At 33.0% G+C, this 14,544-nt stretch overlaps 1 protein-coding gene across 1 annotated transcript; it reads left to right on the top strand.

Annotated features, from left to right (window-relative positions):
• Positions 1-13,259: 13,259 nt before the first annotated feature.
• LOC124899443 (uncharacterized mitochondrial protein AtMg00810-like) lies at positions 13,260-13,568 on the top strand. The gene has a single exon (XM_047414332.1). It carries the CDS (start codon positions 13,260-13,262, stop codon positions 13,566-13,568), a length of 309 nt encoding a protein of 102 aa, XP_047270288.1.
• The last annotated feature ends 976 nt before the right edge of the window (positions 13,569-14,544 follow it).

Here is a 14,544-nt window from a genome sequence, read left to right as displayed (position 1 = left end):
TGTTAATGATTTTCCTTCTTATGGAATGTTGTCTGGGTGGATAACAGCTGGAAAGATGGCTTGTCCATACTGCATGGAAAAAACAAAATCTTTCACATTGAGACATGGCAGGAAAAATTCATGGTTTGATTGTCATCGTTGTTTCTTGCCACCTGATCATGAATTTAGGAGACTCAAGAATGCATCCAGAAGGAATAGAAGGGAACATGATGGTCCACCTCCAAGGATGTTTGGTCACAACGTCTGGGAAATAGTTTAAGATTTGCCTAAAGCCAATGAGGAACGATTGTACAGGCTTGATGGATATGGCGTTTTGCATAACTAGACTAAGCAAAGTATATTTTGGGAGTTAGAATATTGGCCAAATAATTTACTGCCAAATAATGTTAATGTCATGCATACTGAGAAGAACTATTTTGACAACTTGTTCAACACAGTTATGGATGACACAGGCAAAACAAAGGATAATCCTAAGGCCATACTTGACTTACTAGAATATTACAACCACAGAGAACTACACTTACAGCAGGGGCCCAACGGCAATGTTCTTAAGCCTAAGGCAAGTTTTACATTTAAGTTGGACCAAAAGCATCAAATATGTGAGTGGGTTCAAAGTTTGAAGATGCCTGATGAATATGCCTCAAATTTGGGAAAAAGGGTTGGTATGACACAAGGAATCTTTCATGGAATGAAAAGCCATGATTGTCATATTTTCATGGAACAATTACTTCCAATTTCTTTTATTGGTTTACCTGAAAACATATGAAAACCAATAGCAGAGATCAGTTTGTTCTTCAAAGACTTATGTTCCACCACATTAAAAGAAGAAAATCTGGCGTGAATGGAAAGTAATATTGTTGTTATCGCCAACAAGCTGGTGAAGATTTTCCCGCAAGCGTTCTTCGATATGATGGAACATCTTCCCATTCACCTTATGCACGAAGCTTGGCTAGGCAGTCCCATTCAAACTAGGTAGATGTATCCATTCAAATGGTAAGCATTTGCAATATATTTAAATTCATACATATCTTTTTTAAATATAGTAAACATCTAACCTTAAGATTGTACAAGGCAATTGGAAAATTGAAAAGGGGTCGCAAAAACAAACATAGGGTTAAAGGCTCTATAGTTGAGGCATATCTTATGAGGGAAACTTCTCAATTTTATTCATACTACTTTTGTGATGAAGTTGCTTGTTCAAGAAACTGATCGATTCATCATTAGGACGATGTGAATGAGCCTCATTTTCAACCGATATCAATTTTCAATCAATCTGGTTACAAGGCTAAAAAGATCATACCTCGCCGGCTTACTACCACGGAACGCAAATCAACAACTTTATATGTCATTCTAAATTATCCAGAAATTGAGCCCTTTCTAAAGTAAGGAGATTAAAATTTTAACATATCTTATTTGTTTACTCATTCCCCTAAAGAAACTAATTATGTTTTTCATGTTGGATGTTCATTTCATTAAGACTCAATTCCACGAAAATCAAGTGTATGCATCCTTTGCAACATGGTTTAAAAATGAGGTTCGTAAGTGTATTAATATTTCTACAAAGTTTAAACATTTACACATTCCTCAACTAAAATATATATATATGTCTAATATTTTTAGGTACACCATTCATCAAATGCAACCACATACGATCAACTCTTGAGAGATATTTCTTTGGGTCCAGTTGAAGCTAATGGAATGTCCTAATACAAAGTAAATTGGTTTAAATTTTCCACCGAACAACACTCCAAAACAAGGAAAACAAATAATAGTGGTGTTTGGGTTAAGGGTGATGATGATGTTGATTACTTTGGCATCATACACGAGATCTTAGAACTAGAGTATGCTGATTTCCCAATAAAAAATTTGTCCTCTTTCGATGTAAGTGGTTTTATCCAAGTACAAGAGACACTAAAGTACATAGGGAGCATAATATCATTGAAGTGAAGCACAATAGCTCGTATCCTATTTACGATCCATTTGTTCTAGCGCAAAATGCTTAACAATTGTATTATGCTCCTTATTCGTTGCGTAATGACAAGCCTAATTGGTGGACTGTAATCAAAACAAAGCCTATAGGCCGGGTGAAAGTTGAGAATGTGCTGGAGACTGTGTATCAAAATGAAATGCAGATTGATCACTAGTTAGTGGATGTTGAATTAGTGGACGGTTTGAATCACCCGAAAAATATATTTAAAGAAACTAATATTGCGGAAGAAGAGGCTGAGTGGGTAGGAGATGAGGAAACCTCCGAAGAGGGTGAATGGATTAGTGGAGAGTCTTCAGAAGAGGAGGATTAGTTGTGTAGGTTGTATTTATTATGTATTGATGTCTTTATGCTTTTTATTATATATTTACATTTATGTTTCTTGTTTAAGATTGATATGTAATATACTATTTAAGATTGTTGTTTCCACTTTTCCATGATTTATATAGTAATAAAAATTTTTTGTCTATATGTCTTGGAGCGATTTGAAATGTGAATTAGTAACTTGAAATTATTTACTTGGAATATTTTCTTATACATTTATTTTGTAGGAACTAACTACTTGGTAACTTAACATAATTTAGATGTCAGGCAGAGGTGACAAAGGTAAAGGAAAGGTTGATACTACGAAACCAAAAAATAATAGACAACCTCCGCCTTATAGACGACCAACAGTTATTCATATATTTGAGGGTCGATTTGCTGACGCAAAAGCATGGCCCTAATATTCTAGGTCATTCGAGGATTCGATACCTACTCCTACACAAGTGGGGCCACTACATGGGTCTACACCGACTCATTCTGCTCCTATGACCATGCCACCACCAGCACAGTACTATCGGACGGCCGCTGGCCACTCCAAACATCTACCATCATCGATATCCTCCTGCAGCAGTCACGTAGCTTCGTACAGTAATTCAGCTGGATCTATTGGGTTGTCAGATCTTCATCTTGGAGGCACTCCATCTAGTGCTTTAATTCCACCCACTCCAGTGCATCCACCATCACCTACTAGGAAACTAAGAGACAAAGATGACTCTGGGAGGATTTATCATGTTCTAGTTGCGAGAGGGTAAGATTTCTAAATATAATAACGTTACTCATTTTTTCATTACTATATTATTATGCTCTATGAAATTACTGCTTGATCTTGTGTTGTAGGTTTAGGTCGGATGCTGGAGTTAGACAAAAGGCGCGAATATGCATTATTCGGCATTTCAACGACTACTGGACCAGCTGGCAAAAGGTTCCAGAACTTGACAGGGATAGAATGTTTAGAGAATTTAAGGTATGAATTTAACTTATCGACTACTTATTAGCACTTTGTTAGAACAAAAATTGCATATTATATTTTTGTTGTAGAAATTTTACTGGTGGGATGATGCAAATACATTTCTTATAAAGAAGAACTTTTTCATAAGATGTAGAGCCAGATTTAACGATCTCTTAGATTATGCCTGAAAGAAATTGGTAAAACCTAAGTGGATTTTTGAAGCCACGTGGCAACTGTACCTTCGCCATTGGAGTAGCGCAGAATACCAATTGTTGAGTGAAAAAGAAAAGAAAGTCCAGGCATCATCCAAGGGTGGCTCCCTACATACTGCGAGTGCCATAAGTACTCTTGCTGTGAAGGAAAAAATGGTATGTAATTTTTATAGTTTTAATTGTTTGTTTCTATTTAAATTTTTTTATTATTTGAACATTGATAATTTTTTCATATGCAGGAAAAAGAAAAGGATAGAGAAATACCAACTGATGAGCTATTCGAGCAGACGCATCTGAAAAGGAAAAGAACCCGAGTGATGAAGATATCTGGGTTGAAACTCGTGCAAAAGTTGTCCACGTAAGAAACAAAATTTGAATTTATGAAATCTTTTTCTCAAAGATGATATTATTCAATTATAACTACTTTAATATTTTTTGACTTTTAATATTAACTTTACTTTGAATATAAGACGAATATACGCGTCTTGTTGGTGAGTACCATAGTAGTCAGCCTCTTGAAAGTTAGGGTGACCCAATACCACAACATATACAGGAGGAGTTATAGACAAAAGATGCGGATCCTGCAAATAAAGGCTATTTCTACGGATACCACACAAAATTTTTTGACGATAATATTAGGTATTCGTCCGGCGCTGCATACTCTAGCTTTTCATTTAATAGAGAAACCATTAAAAGACTATTAAATATGGTTTCTCAACTCACTGAAGAGCTTACTGAATAGAGAGAGAGGTTTGCTGAACAGAGAGAAAGGCAGAAGAAGACGGAGAAGGCAACAACATCACAAATCAAGATTTTGCTGCTGCAGTTCAACTCTTTCATTCAGACAGTGTGGGTTATTCCTCTATATCCTGGTGATGCAGTTCGGGATGCAAAAGGTCTAGGCTCCTTGAATGATTTCAGCACGGATGATGATATGGAAGATAAGGACGAATTTGATGATGATGACTTTTAGTTTTTTTATTTTTGAAATGTGTTCTACTTTGAATTTAGACATTTTTTTGTTTGAAACTATTGTTGTAGTTTTTACATACTAACTTTTGTTGGACATTTTGTATGTGTTGTACGCTTTTGAAAGTATTTACATTTGATTTTTGGTTGTTGTTGCAGCTGTATTTGATTTGGTTACTGCTGTATTGGATTGTTGTTGTTGCAAGCTGTATTTGGGTTTTGATTTTAATTTTTTTTAAAATTTCACAGAAAACCCGACCACAAATGGTCGTTTTTATATTTAATTTAATTAATTAATTTTAATATTAAACCAACTACTTATGGTCGGTTTTTTTTCTAAAATTATTTTTTTCAATTTAATAAAATAATTATGAATTTTAAAAATATATATTTTTTAAAAAACCGACCACTTGTGGTTGGTTTTTAAGAAGCTACCACTACTTTACCGACCACACATTTTGATCAATTTTGTGGTCGAAAATTGGGAAAAACCGACCACATGTGGTCGGTTTTTTTTCTTTTTTTTAGTAGTGACTCATGAATACCTAAACATACGTGTGACCTCTTAGTGCAAAATCATGATAACGACAAGGATTGTGCGAGTATAATGTGATAGAATAAGACAATGGAATTACAAAAAAAATCTTAGTTCATGGAGGTTCTAAACTTCACCAATTGTTCTAAGTCTATATCTTATATTATCTAGGTTTGATTCATAGTCTATAGACATCAGATTCGATGCAATGTACTTATATGTGTAAACCCAAAGAGTTTCTTATTATCGTTCGTTGTATTCCTTAATATTATTTTTAAAATATGTGTTGGGTTCAAAATTGAGAGGGTGTCAGGTAAAAACTTATAGTTTACAAACCATAAAGATGATAAATCAGATGACAAATAAAACAATTCAAAAAGTATAAAATTATTATATGGTTTGGCCAATTAGCCTACATATAAAACCTAATATTAAAAAGTATAAAAACTAATTGAAAGAAAATCTCTCTCTAAACAAGAATCTTAAAACGACTACATTGTGGATACTATTATGTTATATTATGAGAAGGGGGTCTTCTATTTATAGAGTTCTAAAACCTTTCCTCCAAGAAACAGGTTTGTCAAATATGGAAAAAATTTATATTTTCCTTCTAGGAATGTAAAAGTAATTATAGTATTACTATTATTTTCTTTCAAGAAAAGTAAAACTTAAACTTGGTAAGAAAATCAGGGCAAAAACCCTAACAAATCTCCCCTTTTTGGCTTGACTTTCTTGACATAATTTGATCCACCTTCTTTGCATGCATGATCTTCATTCTTTATATAATCTTCATCACTGTTGCTAGCTATGGTTAAAAATAAGATTTAAAATATTATGGTTAAAAGTGGGTTAAAAATAAATATTTTATTTTTATTTTTAAAGATACAACAGCAAGAATATTGAAATATGCTTAAACTTCTTCTCCACATGTAGTTGGACAAAAAAATTTCATTATTATCAAATTAATTAGAACCATCTTGAACTTGTCTTCAACTTCATTTTACCAAACCATTGCATCTTTAAACCATAGGCTCTGATACCACTTGTTGGGTTCAAAATCGAGAGGGCGTTATTCGTAAACTTATAGTTTGCAAATCATGGAGATGATAAATCAGATGATAAATAAAATAATATAAAAATTATAAAATTATTATATGGTTTGGCCAATTGGCCTACATATAAAACATAATATTAAAAAACATAAAAACTAAATGAGAGAAAATCTTCCTCTAAATAAGAATCTTAAAACGACTATATTGTGGATGCTATTATGTTATGGTATGAGAATGAGGTCTTCTATTTATAGAGTTCGAAAACCTTTCCTCCAAGAAAGAGATTTGCCAAATAAGAAAAAGTTTTATACTTTTATTTCAGGAATGTAAAAGTAATTATGGTATTTACTTTTATTTTTCTTTCAAGAAAAGTAAAATTTAAACTTGGTAAGAAAATCAGGACAAAAACTCTAACAATATGTAGGGGGTTGTTGGATATTTCAAAAAAAAAATAATGTCTATTATTATAATTGTGAGACAATTGACTCATATGTATTGCTATTTATCTTGTGGTTAATGACATATAGTCGTTAGGTCCCTCAATAGCCTTAATGGATGATTATAGTGACATTGTAATGGGTTCTTCATTAACAATATCATTAAACTCTTTTTACTATCCCATTAATTTCTTTTGACTACAATAACTAGCACTATCATTTGCTTTAATGTCATTAATCCTTATTGCCTTAAATTTGTTGTGAACATTAGGAAAATGGGTTTCATTGATATATATGTGTATTGGTCATGTGGTGTAAAACACAAATATAGTTTCCTTTTCTTCTCTTCTTCCTTTTTTTTGGGTTTTATGTTATAAATTTTTTTGTAAGATTCTAGCTCCTAGTTTATACTAGAAGAGTTTGTTAAATGCTAAAAGATTTATATACATCAGGTGAAATATCCTTAAGGACTGTGACATAAGCACGTCTCAAGCTTTGAAGAATTCTCTACAAGTGGTCGAAATGAAGTATTTTTCTTAAGATTTACAATAATATTTAGCTTTAGTCCTCAAGATTCATGAATTGCTATTAAGTAAGCTTTCAAATACCATAAGATAAATATTTTTTAAGCCTTCCACTTTTCTTAGGTGAAAAGATTAAAATCTATGAATCTAAATATTAAAATGTTCATGACAATTGTCATGACCCAAAATTTCATGGGTTGGAACCTACCTCAACCCGACCGTGGTAGGTAAGCTTTGATGTAACAATTCAGAATCTCAACATAAAATAAATAACAGACTAAATCAATACCAGATGATAAAAATGATAATTACAATGATAACTCAAGGTGTCCTCAAAAGTACAATAAGAGAATTTAAACCAAGTGGAATACATAATTTAAAGACTTGGATGTCACAAGTACAAGAATTACTCTAAATACTCAATGTCAAATAACTACAAAACTTTCTTAGAATAAAACAAGATAGAAATAAGTAGATGAAGACTAGAAGAATCCCAAATAAAGGAGTTCACCACAACTTTGAAATTTCTCCAAAAATGTACGATCACTATCTGCAGGGGCCACTCAAATTGGGATCTACATCGAAAAGATATAGGAAAGTAGGAGTGTGTATGATCCACTTGTACCCAATACGCATCATAGGTCAACTAATCTCAAGCAAAAAACTATATCGATTAAAGAATACTGAAATAACCATGTAAGCAGAAAAGTCCAAACAATTCAATATCAAATAATATCTCAGATACCTTAATCACAACCTTAGTTAAAAAAAAAAAAATATAATAAAATGATATGATATAATATGCAATGATCAATGACTATCTTATACACCCTCCGAGCATTTATTACTTCCACACGAGACTCGTGGTGGACTCACGAGGTTTATATAAAAATCAACTCTTATCAATACATCAATAATTCAAATTCAAACTGCAACTAAAATTAGTTTCAATAACCTTAACCCAAATTGGAACTAAAATTATTTATTTCTTTCAAATCAATTCTTTCGTGTCATTACTTTCAGAAAAATTAAATCATTCATTGTTTCCATAAAATATGAGATGTATGAATATGCATGAACATGAAAATAAAATGAAATCAGATTCAACAGTTATATCCACAATCTTAGAATCATAATTGGTCCATGAATACCAGCCATGAGTCTTAATATCACATTAGGGATCTAAGTTGCATATCATCAAAATAATATAAGGCTTTAATCGGGTATTACAATGATAAGTCATCTCATTTAGAACTCAAATTAATGATTTCACTTGATGGGTAGTATGTTTTACATGATAATCCCCTACCAAAGTGAAGTCTGAAAAAAGGTAAGTCATAACCTATGTTAAAGTTGAACTGCAATTCTCCGACTATCACAAACTAGTCCTTCCTTTTCGAGCAACCTCAGAATAGTCCTATTAGTCTATCAAAAATAGGCTCTATACATAAATACTAGTCTAATGATACTCATATTGCTAAGGTTCCAGGCCTAATCCAAAAATCAACATAAACATTAACCCAGAGAATCCAAGAGAAAAATCAAAATTTTATTTGACCATAAATTTTTCCATAATTTAAGTAGTTCAAATCTAAAATTTCATTAAAATGGAGTTAAATTCAAGCTTGAAATCATCAAAATGCATTTTCTTAAAACTTTATTATGAAACCCTTAAAATTTCAAATTGAAAATCAAGATTTAGGGCTCGTTTGGCCATAGAAAATTTTTCACTTTTTTGGAAATAGTTTTCACTTTATGTCAAATTCAACTTCAAGTTGATGTTTGACTATGAGAATACCAAATACAACTTGGAGTTGAATTTGAAAAAGTGAAAAACAAAAAAAAGTTGTTTTCACTTTTTTCCATCTTCTTGTCTCACAAAAATTCAAATACAACTCCAGTTATATTCAAGGACAAACAAAACTTCAACTCCAACTTCAATTCTAACTTCGACACCAACTCCAACTCCAACTTCAAAAATTTTAGTTTTCATGACCAAGCACCTACTTAAGATGAAATTATGAAACAATCATCGAAAAATATGTAAAAATAGTTTAGAAAACTTATCTGATAAATAAATTTGAAATGAGTTTCAAAACTTCAAAAATCAAATTATGGGGTTTATGGTTGAAAAAGAATATTATTTAAATCTGCCTAGGTGACTTTTTCATCAAGATCATAGGATACCTATTACGATTGTGATGCTTACCGACTCATGTCCATTGCATTTGCGATTGGCCATCGTATTTACAAAGCATTACCCAGACCCTCCTAGAGATCCTTCCTAACTATCACGATAGAGAATCTAATTTTTTATCATGATCACAAGTAAGGGGTTGTTAATATGAAGACAACCCAGGACCCAGACTAGCAGTTGTTGCACCATCAATAGTCTACTCCTAGAATTTCACTGACCGTACCCTCAAAATTCATTTGGAACTTTATGAAAATAAACTAGCTATGCTACCAAACTGAAATTAATATTTAGGTCTTATTGGATCCATCAGAATTGTCATCAAAGCTTGACCAAAGTCAACTCTGTTAGGATAACTACTAAGTTCGATATAAATACTATAGTTGATAACTTTTGTTATGTTGATAACTTCTGTTATGTTCCTTCTCCCTTTAAGACTCTTGTATTATAATTGTATTTAAACTCATTGGAATATATGTCTTGGAATACACAAAGAGAGTAAGAATTGATCTCTCCAATCCTTTTATGGTTTCAGAGATCGACAAATCGTATTTGTCAACAAAGACAAACCTATCGATCCCTGCCTCCTTAACCTCATCCCAAAATATGATGATAGATCTTTTAAATAACTTTACCTACTCAAATTTGATAAAATTAGATAGGAATAACTATGTCTTATGGTGATCACAAATTCTTTCAGCTTTACGGGGTCATGATCTGGAAAGATACATTGGTGAAACTCACGATTGTCCATCCAAATTTATTGCTAACAGTTCATCGAAAGAAAAATCTTGTGCAGAAATAACTGTTAATCTAGCTTACACTACTTGGAGAAAATAAGATCAACCACTATTTAGTTGGCTTCTTTCGTCACTTACTGAAAGTGTCTAGGGCAAGTTGTCGGATGTGCTATAACCAATGAGGTGTGGCACGCATTTGAGACTATATTTGCATCTCAGTCCAAAGAGAGATTGATGCAGTTATGTCAACTTCAAATAACTAAGAAAGGTACATTATCCATAACTAATTATCTACAGAAGATGAAATCCATAGCTGACAACTTAGTTGTTGCTCAGCCCATCAATAATGAAGTTCTTATACTTCACATTTTTTGAGGGCTAGGATCGGATTATAATGCACTAATTACATCTATGACTTCCAGATCTGAAAGCATAATGCTCAATTACTTACATGGACTTTTATTTACCCATGAGTCTCAACTGGAAAATCTCATAATTATGGAACAAGGCTTTGGACAAGCAAACTATACAATAAGAAATTCTACTGCGAATCCTAATGGAAATCCTAACCTCAAAGGAGAAGTTGGCTACAAAAGATACTCCAATTCAAACAACTTTAGTGGAGGAAGATCTAGCCGAGGTCGTGGTCACGGAGGCAGAAATGGAAATAGAGATCATGGACATAATTCAAATGGCTCTTAGCAATGTCAAGTGTGCAATAAATTTGGATATATTTCTCTAATTGTTATAACCATTTCGATCACACCTATCAATCTACTTTCAAAACTCATATGGCATCCTACTTAACTCAATTGAATGTTGTAGGTGATCCTACATGGTATCCCAATTCAGGTGTCACCAATTATCTTACTAATGATCTCAATAATTTGACTCTTAAAGGTGACTACACTAGGACAGATCAGATTCTTGTTAGTAATGGAGCAGGTTTGAATATCTCTCATATTGGTGAACCAAAATTGATGTCTTCTTTTAAAGCCTTGCATCTTAAAAATATTTTGTATGTCCTAAGATCACTAAGATTTTATTAAGTATGGCTCAATTTACTGCTGATAATAATGTTTATTTTGAATTTAAGCCTCATTTTTATGTTGTGAAGGATCAGGAAATGGGGAAGGTACTATTGCAAGGGAGACTTGAAAATGGCCTCTACATAATTTTACCCTCTGGAAGATCTCAATGGCATTCTTCAAATAAAGCACAATCACTTCTTGTGTCTAAATATTATTTTGATATTTGTCATAATCGTTTAGGACATCCTTCATTTAAAACTTTTCAGAGTGGTGTAAAAATGCTCTGTTTACCATTTCAAATGAGCGACAGTTCTAGTGTTTATTCATCTTGTCAACAAGGCAAAAGCCATAAACAATCCTTTTCTGTTTCTTCTTCCTTGTCTTTATCTCTATTGGACTTAGTTCATTCTGATGTATGGAGTCTTGCTCCTTATTTAGAAAGCAATAAATTTTGTTATTATATAGTCTTTTTATATGATTGTACAAAATTCACTTGGTATTATCATATGTCAACTAAAGGCGATGTTTACTCTATTTTCTTGCATTTTAAATTACAAGTTGAAAATTACTTTGAACGCAAAATAAAAGTGATTCAATCAGATTGGGGTAGTGAATATCAAAAGTGTTTTAAATTTTTTGAACAAGTTGGTATAGTCTATAAAATATCCTGTCCCTATACTCATAACAAAATGGCTCTACTGAACGCAAATATCACCGTATTATTAAGATTGATCTTACCTTATTAGCTCATGATTCGTTACCTATACATTTTTGGAATGACACCTTTTCTACTAAAGTATATCTCATAAATCATATGCCTAGTCCTGTCCTTTAGAGTCTTTCTCTTTTTGAGAAGCTATAAAACAATGTTCTTGATTATAATTTCTTTAAAGTGATTGGTTGTGCTTGCTATCCATACTTGAGACCATATAACTCAAATAATCTTGCTTTTAGATCATCTCAATGTGTCTTTTTAGGATATAGTCCAAATCATAAAGGCTATAAGTGTCTACATATTCCCACTAGCCATGTGTATATTTCCCTCCATTTAGTACTTGATAAGTTAAAGTTTCCTTTTACAATGCTAAATGAAAATGCACCAGTGATATCATCTCCTCACCGTAGCACTTCTACATTACATGTGGTTGCCCCATAGAACTTCTATATTATATGTGGTTGCCCCGTGCACTTCTCCTACTAATTTTTCCCCTACATATTCATAAGCTTTAGGTGTTACTATAAACACATCCTTGCTTCCATCTACTCCTCCTACTTGTTTTAGTAGCCCAATTTTGCTTGTGTCACCTCTATCTCCCTCTGCCTCATTGACTTCTCTAAATCTCAAAGTTAATTTGCTCCATTACCAACCACGATGTCGCATCCAATTCCAAATTTGACTTCGTGGTCCAAAGGTACTGCCTCTTCTTTTGTTCCTCACCATATGCTTACTCATTATAAAGCCAAGAACTCTCAACCTAGTGCAAATATATCTACCAAGTATCCACTCTTTACTCCTAATTTACCTTTCGGTCCCTCTTGTTTCACTCAAGCCAATACAGATATTCACTGGAGAAAAGCTATGCAAGAAGAATACAATGCTCTCATTCAAAATGGTACTTAGACTCTAGTTCCTGCATCTAATGAAACTAATAGTGTTGGCAGTAAATGGGTTTTCATACTTAAACTCAACCCGGATAGTTTCATTGAGCGGCATAAGGCTTATTTAGTTGCAAAATGGATCAATAAGGAAGCTGGGATTGATTATCATGGCACGTTTAGTCCATTGGTAAAACCTACAACTATATGAGAAGTATTAACTTTGGCCTTGTCTAATGGTTGTTCCATATACCAACTTAAAACTAAAAATGCCTTTTTACATGATGAATTGCAAAGAAAAGTTTATATGACGCAACCTTCTAGATTTGTTGATCCTCAGTATCCCACACATGTGTGTCACCTTCATAAAGCTCTAGATGGTCTAAAGCAGGCTCCCAAGGCTTGGTTTGACAAATTACGTTCAGCCTTATTATGCATGGGTTTCATTTCATCCAAGTCAGATACTTCTCTGTTTATTCATAATTCTCATGGAAAATTCACTTTAATTTTGGTATATGTTGATGACTTGATCATTATAGGAAATTCTCAGGATTTTATCAATGATCTTATTTGTCAACTTACGGTTAGCTTTTCTTTAAAGGACTTGGGTATGCTCAATTACTTTCTAGGAGTTGAAGTTAATTACACTAGTTTAGGTTTGATTCTTTCTTAGTCTAAGTATATTCATGACCTCCTCCAACGTTCAAACATGAAAGAGGATAAGCCTATATCAACACCTATGGTAGGTGGTTTACATTTTTCTGAAAATGGCAGTGAGCCCTTCTCTGATCCTGCTTTGTATTGCAATCTTGCTGGAGCACTTCAGTATATTTGTATTACTCACCCAGATGTGTCATTTTGTGTTAACAAACTTTGCCAGTTTATGCACTCTTTGACACTAGCTTATTTTCAAGCTATGAAGTATGAGTCGTCCTATTTGAAGTGTACTATAATTCATGGCTTGCATCTTCAGCGCTCTTCCAAGCTCATCCTTAATGGATTTATTAATGCGGATTAGGTTGGCTACTCAGATGATAGAAGGTCTACACATGTATATTCTATTTTCTTTGGTCCTAATCTGGTTTCTTGATACTCAAAGAAGCAACGAATTGTTGCTCCTTCTAGTACTGAATTTGAATATAGAGGTTTGGCTACTGCGACTGCTGAGGTTACTTGGATTCAACAACTTCTCCAAGAATTACATGTCCATTTGCCTGCTGCTCTAAAATTATGGTGTGATAATATATCAGCTATATATATTACAGTTAATCCTATCTTTCATGCTCGTACGAAGCATATTGAGTTAGATTTTTACTTTGTCAGAGAGAAACTTGCTTCAAAGGATCTTGAAGTTGGTTACATCAACTCTTTAGATCAAGTGGCTAATACATTAACAAAAATTTAGTCTGTTTGAAGGTTTTTTTTCCTGTGTGACAAGCTTACTGTGATCAATCCACAGCTTCACTTGAAGGGGGGTGTTAGTATAACTACTAGCTAGAAATAAATACTATAGTTGACAACCTCTGTTATGTTCCTTCTCCCTTTAATACTCTTGTATTATACTTGTATTTAAACTTGTGAGAAATAATGGAGAAAAATATTATTGAATGGTGTGTTTACATAATTACATCAAGACCCTATTTATAGACACTATAGTACAGTCCTTTTCCAAGAAGGATTTGGTATATACTATTCCTATTTCTAATAATATTCTAACATTCCCCCTCAAGCTGGTGCATACAAATCATATGTACCTAACTTGTTACAAATGAAATGAATACGAGTACCGATGAGGGACTTGGTGAAGAATCTGCAAGTTAATCACTTGACTTATAAATTTTGCAACAATATCTCCTGAGAGTATTTTTTCTATGACAAAGTGACAATCAATCTCTATGTGTTTATTCCTCTCATGAAACACTGGATTTGATGCGATATGAAGGGCTGCTTGATTATCACACACAAGTTCTATCTTATCGATTTCACTAAATTTT

This window comes from Capsicum annuum, chromosome 6 (genome assembly GCF_002878395.1).
Source record: "Capsicum annuum cultivar UCD-10X-F1 chromosome 6, UCD10Xv1.1, whole genome shotgun sequence".
In the NCBI taxonomy this organism is placed as follows: Eukaryota; Viridiplantae; Streptophyta; class Magnoliopsida; order Solanales; family Solanaceae; genus Capsicum; species Capsicum annuum.
This window is presented reverse-complemented; position numbering and strand designations above follow the sequence as displayed.